General features: G+C 37.6%; 1 protein-coding gene across 2 annotated transcripts in view; it reads left to right on the top strand.

Annotated features, from left to right (window-relative positions):
• Tenm1 (teneurin transmembrane protein 1) overlaps positions 1-13,910 on the top strand; it is an 850,812-nt gene that overhangs the window by 573,372 nt on the left and 263,530 nt on the right. For both annotated transcript variants that reach the window (XM_004653940.2, XM_045140035.1), the window contains one exon: positions 210-410. In XM_004653940.2, the coding sequence (XP_004653997.1) occupies positions 210-410 (201 nt within the window). The remainder of the gene's footprint in view (positions 1-209; positions 411-13,910) is intronic.

Here is a 13,910-nt window from a genome sequence, read left to right as displayed (position 1 = left end):
TTTAAATTGCAACTTTTATCATACCATAGCATATTTTTAAGTGTCAATAATTTTCTGGTTTGGACACAATGTTTGCATGACTCACTTTATTGCCTAATTAAAGCAACATTAGTGATATAATACTAGGAACTCAATATGAATATCTCTGTTCCTTTATCCACACCTTTTCTCTATTAACCTTCCCTCTCCCCTTTTTTGGGGGTTTGCAGAGGACTGCTTGGACCCAATGTGTTCCAGCCATGGCATTTGTGTGAAAGGAGAATGTCACTGCTCTACTGGATGGGGAGGAGTCAACTGTGAAACACCACTTCCCATCTGTCAAGAGCAGTGCTCAGGGCATGGGACTTTTCTTCTGGACACTGGAGTTTGCAGCTGTGATCCCAAGTGGACAGGATCAGATTGTTCCACAGGTACACTGGGGTGATTTCTTCTTTCTTTTACTCCCAAGGTCTGACTGATAGTTCACTTCTAGAAATATATCTCAACATCTGAAGAATATGTCTTTATCAATCATCAGAAGCTTTTAGATATTTCCTAGATTATTATATGAATGCATTGTGTTTGTTGTTTTCATCTTCTCTTTCCTGGTGGTAGATCTGTGTGGGTAACTTTCATCCACTTTCTATAATTTGTTCTGTAATTTATCTCCTACTACCTGTTCTATGTTAGATTCTTCAAATCTCTATCTCTCCAAACTAGAATAATCAGTCTTTCAGCTACCTAGCTCATCATGTTAAAACATAACTTAGCCTAGGAACTCTTTCCCATTTTTTGTATTGCAATATTGCTGCCAATTGTTATTATTTTTTTTTAAAAAAATATTTATTTATTTGAGAGCGACAGACACAGAGAGAAAGACAGATAGAGGGAGGGAGAGAGAATGGGCGCGCCAGGGCTTCCAGCCTCTGCAAACAAACTCCAGACACGTGCGCCCCCTTGTGCATCTGGCTAACATGGGACCTGGGGAACTGAGCCTCGAACCAGGGTCCTTAGGCTTCACAGGCAAGCGCTTAACTGCTAAGCCATCTCTCCAGCCCCCAATTATTATTTTTATTGTATTAACTTCCTTTGCCCATTCCAAAGCCTACCATCCTCCATAGTTTCCTACTGTTTACAAATAGGCTTCAGTAATTTTATCATGTTGCCAAAGGTTCACCACAAATTATTAGTAATACCTGGCATCTACTTTCTGCTTCCTGAATAATTCCTCCTTCTGCTCAAGTAATTTTGTAACATTTTATTTTCTAATCCCCAGTATATCATATGTTCACACTTTTCTTTATTGAAATGTTATTACCTTTTCACCTAGAATAATCCAACCTACCCAAGCAAGACAAACTATAATTCTAATCATCTCTTAAAATCTTTCCTGATTAGATCAATAGGGATCTTGTGAAATTCATCCTATATGTATTCCTAGAGAGCACAGACAGTATCATAATGTAGGTACTTGGATGCATAGATATTTTTCAATTACAAGCAGTGAAAAGAACAGGTCATCCTTTATGCATTTTTATCTTCAGATTATATGCTCATTAAATGAGTAAAATTAATAAATGATAACTCCTACAAAGCTTTGCCTATCAATTTTGTTGAGGATATAAAATGGCATGTGTAAAGCAGAAAACATTAGTGCACTGTGGGACTTTTGGTACTAGTAAATTATCTTATGAACTGAAGTCTGTGATCCTATGTGAAGGAAACAAGAGATCCCTCTGTTAAGGGAATTAATTCTAACATAACACTTTACTATAATTATAACCATGCTTCACTTAAATTATATTACCTCACATTGAAATAATGTGGAAGATAGGAATTCATTTTAATTTTTCAGAAGATAAGAGCCAAGCTTGATGATGCATGCCTATAATTCTAGCATGAAGCAGGAGAATCCTGAATTTGAGGTCCATGTCAGATATATAGTGACTTCCAAACCAAGCTAGGCTACAGAGTTCCCATCTCAAAAAAATAGGTGATACTTGGTGCCAGGGATATAGAGGATATAGAGGTGTTATGCTTGGGTATAGACTTGACACCAATATAATATAGTGGTCCAGCTACATTGACCAGTCCAGAAGGTATGTTTCCATACTGAGGAAGCATAGAACAATGAATGCTTGTATTCAGTTTGGTCTCTGCATTATTCAATCCAGGACCCCGGCCCATGTAATAGCACCATCATACTTAGGGTAGATCTTCCCACGTCAATGAACTTAATCTAGAAATTTTCTCACAGATATGCTCAGAGATCCCATTAAGTTGACAATCAAGATTATTACAACTCCACTCTTGTCAAATTGACACCGAATATATCACATTGCAACATTCTTCTCCCCTTAGGATCAAGGCCATTTCATAATGCAATATGCATTCAGTCTAACTTCAAAATTTCCCATAGTCTTTAATACTCCCAACACTTCAAAATTCAAAGTCTCTTCTGAGACTCAAAGCAATTACTTAACTGTGACCCCTATAAAAATGTTCATACTTCCAACAATAAGTGGCACCATGTAAACATTCCCATCACATACATTATTCCCTCAATCTGGCAACTTTTATGCCTGCAAAATACATTCTATGTGACTATTCTATAAAGTTGTGCTACCAGCTTGAGATGTAGCCTGGATCCCTTGTACCAAAGCTTCATCCACAGCTGTGTTCCTTAGAGACTAATCATGGGTAAACATTTCTTTGGTTGTTTTTGACCACAGAACCCCTTCAATGTAAGTTTAGGCTCTGTTCTTTCAAATATATTTGTGTTTTTACAAATGGAGCCATCTGTATGCTGGGATCTTATTCTTAGAACACATTTTTAAAATATTTTTATTTATTTATCTGGAAACAGAGAGAGATTGAGACAAGAGAGACAGAGAGACAGACAGAACAGGCATGCCAGGACTTCCAGCCATTGCTAACAAACTCCAGATGCATAAACCACTTTGTGCATCTGGCTTTATATCAGTATTGGGAAATCAAACCTGGGTTGTTATAATTTGAAGGCTAGTGCCTTAACCCCTGAGCCATCTCTCCAGCCGTTAGTACTAATTTTCTGTATTAGTGAAGGTGGATAGGAGAAAGATAGCTTTTTACTGAGGCAGTTTTAGTTAGGGGATTGAGACTCAAAGAGAACTAGGAGATGCCACCCCACAAGCCATCTCGCCCTGGCACAAGAAATAATTCTTGGCAGAAATGGAACTAGCGTATGATCCAGACTGATCTACAGTGCACTCTGCTGCCTTCAGTCTAATACACTATATTAATGGACTGGCTCAGGTGGGCTGGCTCTGGGATCCACCCACCAAATTTTCTAGCCAATTAGGTCTTCCCCTTACTTACCTGAATCTGATGCTATAAAGGCTGTGGCTTTCCTGACCCTCCCTCTCTCTGAACAGACCATCGTGCATGTGTGCGGGCGGGCAGGCGTGTATGTTATGTGTCTGCTTGTCTTTCTGGATTCCCTCCCATCTCTGCTTTGATACATATGAGTGGATTCTTCTCTTACCTAGCCTGTCTTGGGGAAGGAAGATGGCAGAATATTATTTCTTTGACTGTATAGTTTTTCTGCTTGCCTCTGCTGTATATTTTGGGGTAAGTTTTCACTTTAATTATATGTATGACTTTCCTCTGGTCTCTGAATCTATCACGTGTGTATTCTCCTTACACTCTAAGATCTACCATATGTGTGTTCTAACTTCAGGCCTGCTACCTGTATAATGGCATTAAAGTCGGAGTAGCTATGAGTAGGTCATTTCTCCTTTGAATTTCTTACTCTCTGCTTTCATATATTCTCTCTTCAGAAAAGTACATGGCAGATGTCATGTGGGTTCTAAGTCTCCTTACATATACATCTAAGTAGTATCCTCCAGTGCTTGCTGCTCTAATCCCTTTTCAGCCACCAAAACCACAATTTCTCTTAAGTGAACCTTATAAACTATACAGTGTTTCCACATGAGAGCACAATCCCACAATCTGTGATTTCTCCCTTAAATATACCCCACAATTTGTAATTTCCCTCTAAATAAACTTAGTAATTCATAATTTATCCTTCTTGAGTCCATCTTTATCAATTCTTTGTTATAGGTAGGTCAGAACCTAAAACTTGGGTTTCAATAATTCTGGAGGTCTCCTCCTAAGCTCCCAAATCTTGCATCATTAGTTACTTTTCTTATTTCTCTAATCAACTATCTGACAAAAAAATAAAACTTAAGGGAAGATGAGCTTATTTTGCTGTCACTTCAAGGGTACAGTTAATCATAGTGTGGAAGTATGAAGCAGGTAGTCATATTGTGTCTGCAGTCAGGAAATAAGAGTAATAAAATTTGGTGCTCAATTTTCTTTCTCCTTTTTATTTGGTTCAAGACCACAGCCCATGTAATGGAGCTGCCCACAGTTAGGGTGGCTCATCCCACCTGTAATAACCTAACCTGAAAATTCTTTCACAGGAATGCCAAGAGATTTGTCTTCTATGTGTTTCTAGATAAAATTAAGTTGACAGTAGAGATTAACAATTACAGAAGGCAATTACAAAATCCAAGGGATTGGGAATTATGAGACTGTACTATAAGAAAATAACCTGCATATTAATTTATTTACAAATATTACTTATACCTTTCGTTATTCTAAGTGTCATATCTGACATTATGGTCAAGTTTGTAATAAAATTGATGTCATTATTATTATTATTGTAAATGTACTCATCACAATGACTATATATTGGTTACTATTTTTAAATTTAATTTATGTATTTGCAAGTAGAGATAGAAAAGAGAAAAACACACAGAGAGAGATAATGGGAATGTGCCAGGGCCTCCAGTCTCTGCAAATGGAACTCCAGACACATCTGCCACTTTGTGAATCTGGCTTTATGTGAGTACTAGGAAATAAAACCTGGGTAGTTAGGCTTTCCAGGCAAGCACCTTAACCACTGAGCAATCCCTCCAGCCTGGTTATTATTTTAAATGTTGTACATATATTAATTCACTTTGAGATAAGTACAGTAATTATGCCCACTTTATATATGATGAACTGAAGCATAGAGAGGCAATATAACCTGCCACAGCTCACCCATATAATATATGTTAGAATCAGAACTTGGACTAAGATATTCTGGCTGCATAGTCCATTTATTTAACCAACATACCACCCTTGAGAAGTAGATCAAATAATTCATCATAAATAAAAAAGCATCATTGTTATACCATGTCCAGAATAATTAGGCACAGAGGAGAAAAAAGGAAGCAGCAGTTTATTTCTGTGAAAAAGGGCCTTATAGGAATCTTCATACTTGAATTAATGCTAGAAAGATAGTCCAGGCTTATCAGGTGGACAAGAGGGGGAAAAAAAATTCCAGGCAGAAAGAGTAACTTAAAATGTAATAGAGATATGAATCTAAATGACACACTTGGTGACTTGCAAGTCATTGGGTTAGTTGCAGCCTAGAAGTGTGAAAGGAGATAAAACTGGTGAGATGAGCAGAGCCTAGAGTATAAGGAATTTTATTTACACACCATGCTCAGGAATTTTTATTTCCTCTTCATGCAATAGAAGTGCACTGAGTGGATTGAAATAAACTAAAAGATGCATTTAAGGTTCATCATGCTGACAGCCACTGAAAATCCTAATTGCAGAAAGATGGGATACGGAACCAAGAGATAAGCTCAAGTATTATTATGGACAGAGAGACAGGAGCCTGTGATAGTTTAAGTGATTATATAAAAGAAAGAAAACACATAGGTAGAAATGTAGGTTTGGTGTAGCAGAGCCAGACATAGTGATCAGTTGTGGGTCTGTGTTGGATATGTCTACTAAATATCTAGATAAATATGCCAAGCAAGGAGTTGCTAGCCAGGAATAAGAAAATAATCTTCACCTCGACATAGACATTGCATTTTGCAGACTATAGAACTGTACACAATTGTCCAGGAAAAAAATGTAAAAAATGATAATCAACTCAGAACCCGACAGAACACCAATATGTCTTTTTTTATTTATTTTTATTGACAACTTCAGTAACTGTAAACAATATCCCATGGTAATTTCCTCCCTTTCCCCACTTTCCCCTTTGAAACTCCACTCTCCATCATATCCCCTCTCCCATTCAATCAGTCTCTCTTTTATTTTTATTTCATCATCTTTTCCTCCGATTATGTGGTCTTGTGTAGGTTGTGTCAGCCACTATGGGGTCATAGATATCCAGGCCAATTTGTGTCTGGAGGAGCACGTTGTAAGGAGTCCCATCCTTTCTTTCTTTCTCTTACATTATTTCCGCCACGTCTTCCACAATGGACCCTGAGCCTTGGAACGTGTAACAGACATATTGCAGTGCTGAGCATTCCTCTGTCACTTCTTCCCAGACCATGATACCTTCTGAGTCATCCCAAGGTCACTGCCATCTGAAAAGAGAAGGTTCTCTACCAAAAGTGAGAATAGGATTAATATATGGGTATGAACATTAAGAGAAGTGCTTACTGGGCAGTTTGATGAGCATAGTGTATACATTTAGCCAGACAGCAGCAGACATTGCACCCCTAGGGCTCATAGCTACCCCTGTTGTAGGTTTTCAGTATCAGGGATGTATTCCCTCCCATGAAGCAGACCTTCTGTCAAATTAGAGGGTGGTTTGTTTCCCCCATAACAGACATGCCACCATTGGCTCATTTGGCCTAGCTGGCCAAATATAAGGCTTGTAATGTCCACTGTTGAGTAGTTTCATTGGTGAGTTTTCTCTCTCCCATTGAACTGCATACAGAGTGGCTTCTTCCAGCTTCCTGCCAGATGGTCTACATGGAGAAGGTTTTCAGCTCAGCTCCATCAGGATTTCTCAGTGATATTGCAGCCCATGTATGTGGAGTCTTTAGTAATAGTGTCTTTCCATCTATTCCTGGTGGGAAACCAAGGGCCTCGGCAATGGCCTGTAATGTTTTGGCGGCATCAGGAACCTCCCTGGCCAACAATTCACTGGACAGTATCCCATCCCTGCCACTGAAAATTTTCAGAAGCCCAATATGTTTTTACCATGACAGGGTTCTTAACATGAAGTCAAGACTTGCCTCCTAGGACTGAAGATGTAGCTCCGTGGTAGAGCTTAGCATGCAACCCATACACTACAAAGAAATAACCAAACAAAAAAGATTCCCTTTGTATATGTCGTCAAATAAACAAGTATTGATTAAATAGTAATTCTATATCAAGTGTCACTTCATATCATAAAAACATATATATTATATGTCCTTTCTGTTGCCTCAAAATTAGACAAACTTCCTGGTAACGAGCCACCTATCAGTTGCATAGAATCAAATATTTTTTATTTTCAATGAATCAATATAAAATTCAATGTAAAGACAACTTCTGTTTCACTTCTTACCTTTATTCCCTCACGTGTAATGTCATGCATTATTCCTGGAAGCAATGAAAATCAGAGGAGAGCAAAAATTTAACTGCGAACCTAGTCCTTATATACCCCCTTCTTTCTTCTTTCAGAATAGTACATCACAGTACTAAACACCACAGTACTCCTGCTTCAGCTAAGAAAAAGTTTACCCACCCACCAAAACAAATCTGTCAAACAATGACAGACAAAAATTGCAGTCCCTGCTGGAGTTTGGACTTGAAATTTCCCTCAAATGTCAATATGTTAAAAGGTTTAGTCTCTAACCTATGACACTATAGGAAACTCATGATACGTTAGAGGGGTGGGGGCCCTAATGGGAGGAAGTTAGGTCACAGGAGCGTGAGTTCAAAGGGGATTGTAGGACTCTGCAATCTCTTTTTCTTCCTGACCACCATGAGATAAGGAGTTCCTGTGCCTCATGTTCCAACCCAAAAGCAATGGAGTCAGGCAACCATGGGCTAAAACCCCTGAAATTGTGACCCCAAATAAATATTTGTTTTTATTTATCTTATTTTCTAAGTGTTTTACCTCACATATTTGCTATAATAACAGAAAGCTGATTAAAACACATTCATAAAATATTAGATCTGGGGATGGAGAGATGGTTTAGCAGGTAAAACACTTGCCTGTGAAGCCTAAGGCCTAGGTTTGATGCCCCAGAACTCATGGAAAGCCAGATGTGCATGGTGGCACATGCATCTGGAGTTTGTTTACAATGGCTAGAAACCCTGGCATACTCATTCTTTCTCTTCCCCTCCCTCTCTCTCTGTCTTTCTCTCATAAATAAATAAAAAAAATGTCTCGGGGGGAGTAGAGTTAGGGTGACTGGACACCTGAAGGTAAAAAGGACAAGAAAAGTTGTACTTGCTAGAAATCCAAAAAGATCTGACTTCTTATCTATCTTGCCTACTTCCCTAGAACTGTTTTTCCACAGTCAGTTCCCCTCCTAGGAGGGGGTATTTCATAGGATTTAAACATTGTGGTTGGTCAAATTCAGCCCCTGAAATTGACGCCAAAGCTAACCTCTTCCTGAGACATGCCCAAGCCTTAACCAACCAGCTTTCCCTCTGGTTCACCTGAGCCAGAAGACAGCCCACCTCCACTAAAAGGTTATAAATACCTTTGCAAGGGGAAGACAGGCTCTCTGATTACTTGGGAATTTCCAGCTGTGGGTGAGTTTTTCCCCTTGGCTGGCTTGGCCCAGTCCCAGCCTGCATGGGTTCTTTATCCCCTCCAGTTCCCCACATGGCAGGAGCTCCTTGAACTTTGTTTTCTCTTTTCTTTATACACATTTTCCCTGGGCCCTCCACGTGGAATCTCTAGCCATGTGGGTACCTTTCCTTGGCACTGCTTCCCTTAAAAAATATAATAATTTAATAATTTTAAAAATTAGATCTGAAAAGAAGTATGCAGCCTATCTATTTCAATGCTCCCCAAATATGGTGGTGTCTAGTTCACCTGCCTCACCATCTCTAAGACTTTTAATGTCCTAAGGTACAGAGAGGTTAAGTAATTTGTTCCAAGGTCTGAAGAGTGCTGCACTAGCATGGCTGCTTCATTGCATCTTTCATGTGTCAATAAATATTAAGCCCCTATGATGTCTCTACCAGCAGCTGAAGCGATGATATATGAAGATGAAACACAATGTCTGTGGTTGGGAATACAAATGAGAACAATATAAATGTGTAATGCTGAGTGATAAATAAGGGAGACACAATGAAAAGGAAGTTTTTGGTATAGTCTGAATACCAAGGAAGTGATCACACACTCACACACAAAAATCTTTGCAGACCATAAATATATGAATATGATATGCCTAAGCATTTGTGGTTGTTCCTGAGAAAAATGAGAAAATAATTCATTGAGAGATGTATTATTAGATACTTTTCTTTATATTGTGACAAAATATCTGACAAAATTAACTTAAGGAAAGAAGGGCTTATGTTATCTCCCAGTTTGAGATTACAGTCCACCATGGAAGGGAAGGCATGGCAGCAAGTACCCAAGGTGGTGGCTCATGTTTTATTAACAGCTGGACAACAGAGAGATATGAATGTTGATGCCCAGCTTGCTTTTTCCTTCTTATTCAGTATGGGTCCTCTTCTAGGAGGATGGTGCCACCACATTTATGAAAAGTCTTCCTTATTAAGTTAAACACTTCTAGAAAATCCCTCATAGACACACACAGAGGTGTTTTTATACGATGATTCTAAATCTAGTCAAGTTCAAAAAATGAAAATTAACTAGCATAAATTTGTTTAAAGAGAATAGTGTCATGACTATGTGTGCATTTTAGTAAAGTCCCTCTGGAAACATTCTGGAGAATATATCTTAAAATATTGAAAATTTGATATAAATGATTTTAAAGACAGATTAAAAGAATAGGACTTATGTGACAAGGGTTACAAAATAGGACTTGGGGGCTAGAGAGATGGATTAGTGGTTAAAGTGCTTGCCTGCAAATCCTAAGGACCCATGTTAAACTCTCCATGTCCTATGTAAGCCAGGCATACAAGGTGACACAAATGTGCAAGTTGGTACATGCACACAAGATGTCACACACACCTGGAGTTTAATTGTATTGGCTGGAGGCCCTGGTGTGCCAATTCTCTCCTTTTCTCTCTCTCATAAACATATAAAAAAGAAATAGTACTTGGTAGTTGGGCATGGTGTGGCACACCCATATTCACAGAATTCAGTAGACTGAGGTAGAAGACCATCCAGAGTTCAAGGCCAGCTTGGACTACAGGCTAGGACCCTCTCTCAACAACAACAACAACAAAAATAAAAATTTAAAAAGTTGAATTAGTGAGTTCATTTATATAAAGGAAGGCAGGGATTTTTACTGGCTCTAATTTCTGAATTAGAAGGCTTCATGACTATAAACACCACTAATAGGTCTTAAATGTTCACATGCTGAAGAATGTTCATTGAGAATATATTGCATGGTATATGCTATTCTCTTGCAAAATGTCAGTGAGGAAATACAGATTCCTGAACCAGTAGTGCACACTGTCCAAAAAAGATACATAATAAACAATGAATAAGTAATGTCAGTTTTATTCAACATGAGGAATTGGATAACCTGAAAAGTTAAGTAACAGACTCAAGGTTGTAGACTGAGTAGTTTCAAGCCTGTGAGTAGAAACCATATCTGCAAACTTCATGCTACATATAATGTTTTTGCTTTTCATCCCCACATCCCTACACCTACTAAAAAAGGCAGAAGTTAGACAAGGAGACAAAAATTGGGTGAATAAATTAGCTTACTGAAAAGCTGATTAATGGAATAACATACCAAGTATGTGAATGACACATTTTTGTCCAGGAATTCTGAACCAAAGCTACATTCATCCATTTTGGACCCAATAAGTTAATCTTACCAAAATCATCTCTTATTCACACCAGCAAAAAGAGGGATAGTTATGTTTCCAAATTCAGCAGACAAAAGGCTTCCTAATAAAACTATCAAATTGAAAAAATGCAGAAGGAAAATGTCATCCAAATCTCCAGTGTCATGGTAGGAATAGTTCTCCTGTGATTTTGAAGATCCATAAAGGTTGTTCCCAAAGAGCATATTTAACCACCATGATGATCTCACTGTGGAGACTTTTAATTGAATGTACTCAGTACAGAAAGCGATTTAGCATATGATTCTTACCATGGATCATGACATTTCAAAGGTGGATATGCTCTTTGTCATTGATCATTTTCCTCCTCTCAGCCCATGAAACTTAGCTGTTAGCGTGTCCACTGGGCTGCTTTAATACCAAAGGGATTGTAGTGAAGAGTATACTGATTATTTTTGGTCTGTGTTTCTAGATACATTGAACCTTGCTAGCAGCCCTAAATATATACTTGACATAGACTTATTTAACCCCATAGTCTCATGGCACTTACAAAGGTTAACTCATTAGTCTTTAAAATACCTCAAGAGTACTACAATAGAAGCTTGTTATATCATGGGTTAGATTTGGATATACCACAGATCAAATCATGCTCTCTTAAAACATAACTCCTTGCTGTAAAATCTTAGTAATACATTTAGCTTGTTGTAAGAGTGTTGGCCCTAGCTTCTGAGATCAGAATTGTAAAATTTGTCTTCTATATTTCTTTGGTAAAATCTGACTTCCCCTAGACATAGAGTCTCTGGAGGGAGCATAAAAGTAGAGCATCGAACTTTGTATTCCTCTCGTCTTCATAAAATTGATCGAGTAACTCCTATCTGTATGTGAATTCCTATCTTTACAGTAAATTTCATAGAAGTAAACATTTACAAGGAGAGGCCCGTCCTTGTCCTTTCTCTACTGCAATAACCTCTTATGATAGAAGTGGGTTAATCAGCTAGGAACATATGGACTAGTAAGGCATTTAAGTGCTTCTGAATATATCATATGAACCATTATTAGGTATTTCATCCAAGGGAGTTGGCTCCTAAAGATAGAGGTCAGAGGCTTTTTATAAAGATTTTATTTTTTATTTATTTATTAGAGATACAGAAAGAGATAGAGAGAAAATGAGAATGGGCATGCCACAGCCTCTAGAAAGTGCAAACGAACCCCAGATGCATGTGCCACCATGTGCATCTGGCTTACACAGGACCTGGAGAGTCGAACCTGGGTCCTGAGGCTTCACAGGCATGCACCTTCACCACTAAGCCATCTCTCCAGCCCCAGGAGGCATTTTGTTTTATTTTGCTTTGTTTTGAGGTAGGGTCTCACTCTAGCCCAGGTAGATCTGAAATTCACTATGTATGATTAGACTGGACTCAAACTCATAGCAATCCTCTGGGCTCAGCCTACCAAGTGCTGGAATTAAAGGCTTGCCCCACTATGCCTGACTCTAGGAGGTTTTTCAAGATTTTTTTAAAAACCATCCTATGACATGTGTACATCTTGCAAAGTAAACAGTGTGTGTGTATATGCATCTAGATGCATGTGTGTATATTCATTAATCACAGCAGAGTGACTTTGAGTAATTCACTTTTTTATTTTGTTTAGTCTCAGCTGCCTCATTTGTAAAATGATAGGTTAGCCAAAAGGTCCCGAGGTCCTTTCTAAGACTTAAATCTATGATTCTTGTTCTTATATATTTTACTATTGACTTTGATTATGAATAGTTTGCAGATATAGTTCATTAACTCTCTTAACTCCCATAATGTTTATGGTGAGAACATATTAATTGATAATAATTCTCATTATAAGATTATCTACACTTTTATATATAGTGTTTTATTTAAGGATTTACCTTTATATATGGAGATAAGCATTCATACAAACATATATATATATATATATATATATATATATATATATATATATATATATTTGTATGAGATAAGCATTCACATATATATATGTTTGTATGAATGCGTATATATATATATATATATATATATATATATATATATATATATATTCATTATAATGATGTTTCATTAGGTTTCTAAGTGGTCCCTGGTCACTATTAGGTGGTGATATACATCTATTAGTAAAACAGATAATTAGAGGAGAAAGCCCTAAGAGATTCATAGTATAATTGTTGCTGGGAAAACTTTCCTTGATTATAGAAGTAATGTATTCTGTAAAACACTGTCAATTTCTCCCCTGTTTATTGAAGATACTAATAATCAAAAGAATTTCATTTGACTCAAATCTCTAGCACATAGAACACGTCACTGTATTACAATTACCAGGAATCAGTTATACTTTTTAAATGAGTTGTGTGTACACAGTATTTTCATCCTGATAGTATAGGTAAAGAAGGGCCATAGCTAAAATTGGACAAGTGAGACATCTTTATCACATCCACCATGGCTAAGGGACCACTGCAGAAGAGGTGGCAGAAAAAAAGTAAGATCCAAAGGAAGGGGAGTAGTGCTTTCAAATACAGTCTTCCAGACACAATGTGGCCATGGCACTAATGACCTCACAGTAGTCAATGCTACCTATATAAACCTGCATAAAAGGAAGAAAAAATGATGGCATCAGAACAGAAGAGAGACTAATTGGAAAAAAAGAAATTCAGCGCAGGGGATAATCAGGAGGGAAAAAAGAAGGGTGGTGGGAGGGTATTATAATTATATGTGGAGGTTATCAATAAAAATTTTTTAAAAGTTAATACATATTCTATTGAAATGACTTATAGGTAGTCATCATGACAGTGAAGGGAAAAGTCCACTCACATGTAGGTAATGAGAATATAGCACCCTCAATTAATAGAAAAGATTATTAATGTAACTCAGTGAAAAACCTAGGATCTCCTGTGCCTCTGCAGTTCAAACACATCCTTGTTTCTTAAGAATAGTGGCCAAGTTCTCAGAAAAAAAGAAAATTTCTAATAGTTAGCAGCCATGTTACTATATCATAATGCTACAAATTCCTGTAGTTAAGGAAACGTTCAGATGTAAACAAACAGTCCCTAAAACATGATGGCAGAATGAGAGGAGAAGTGTTTGTAGCTGTAAAGGACAAAAAGTTTCTAACTACTAACTCACATGTCTGCTTATTTATTGTAATAT

Source organism: Jaculus jaculus, chromosome X (assembly GCF_020740685.1).
Source record: "Jaculus jaculus isolate mJacJac1 chromosome X, mJacJac1.mat.Y.cur, whole genome shotgun sequence".
Lineage (NCBI taxonomy): Eukaryota > Metazoa > Chordata > Mammalia > Rodentia > Dipodidae > Jaculus > Jaculus jaculus.
The sequence above is the reverse complement of the archived record's forward strand: the minus strand, read 5'-3'. Positions and strand labels throughout refer to the sequence as shown.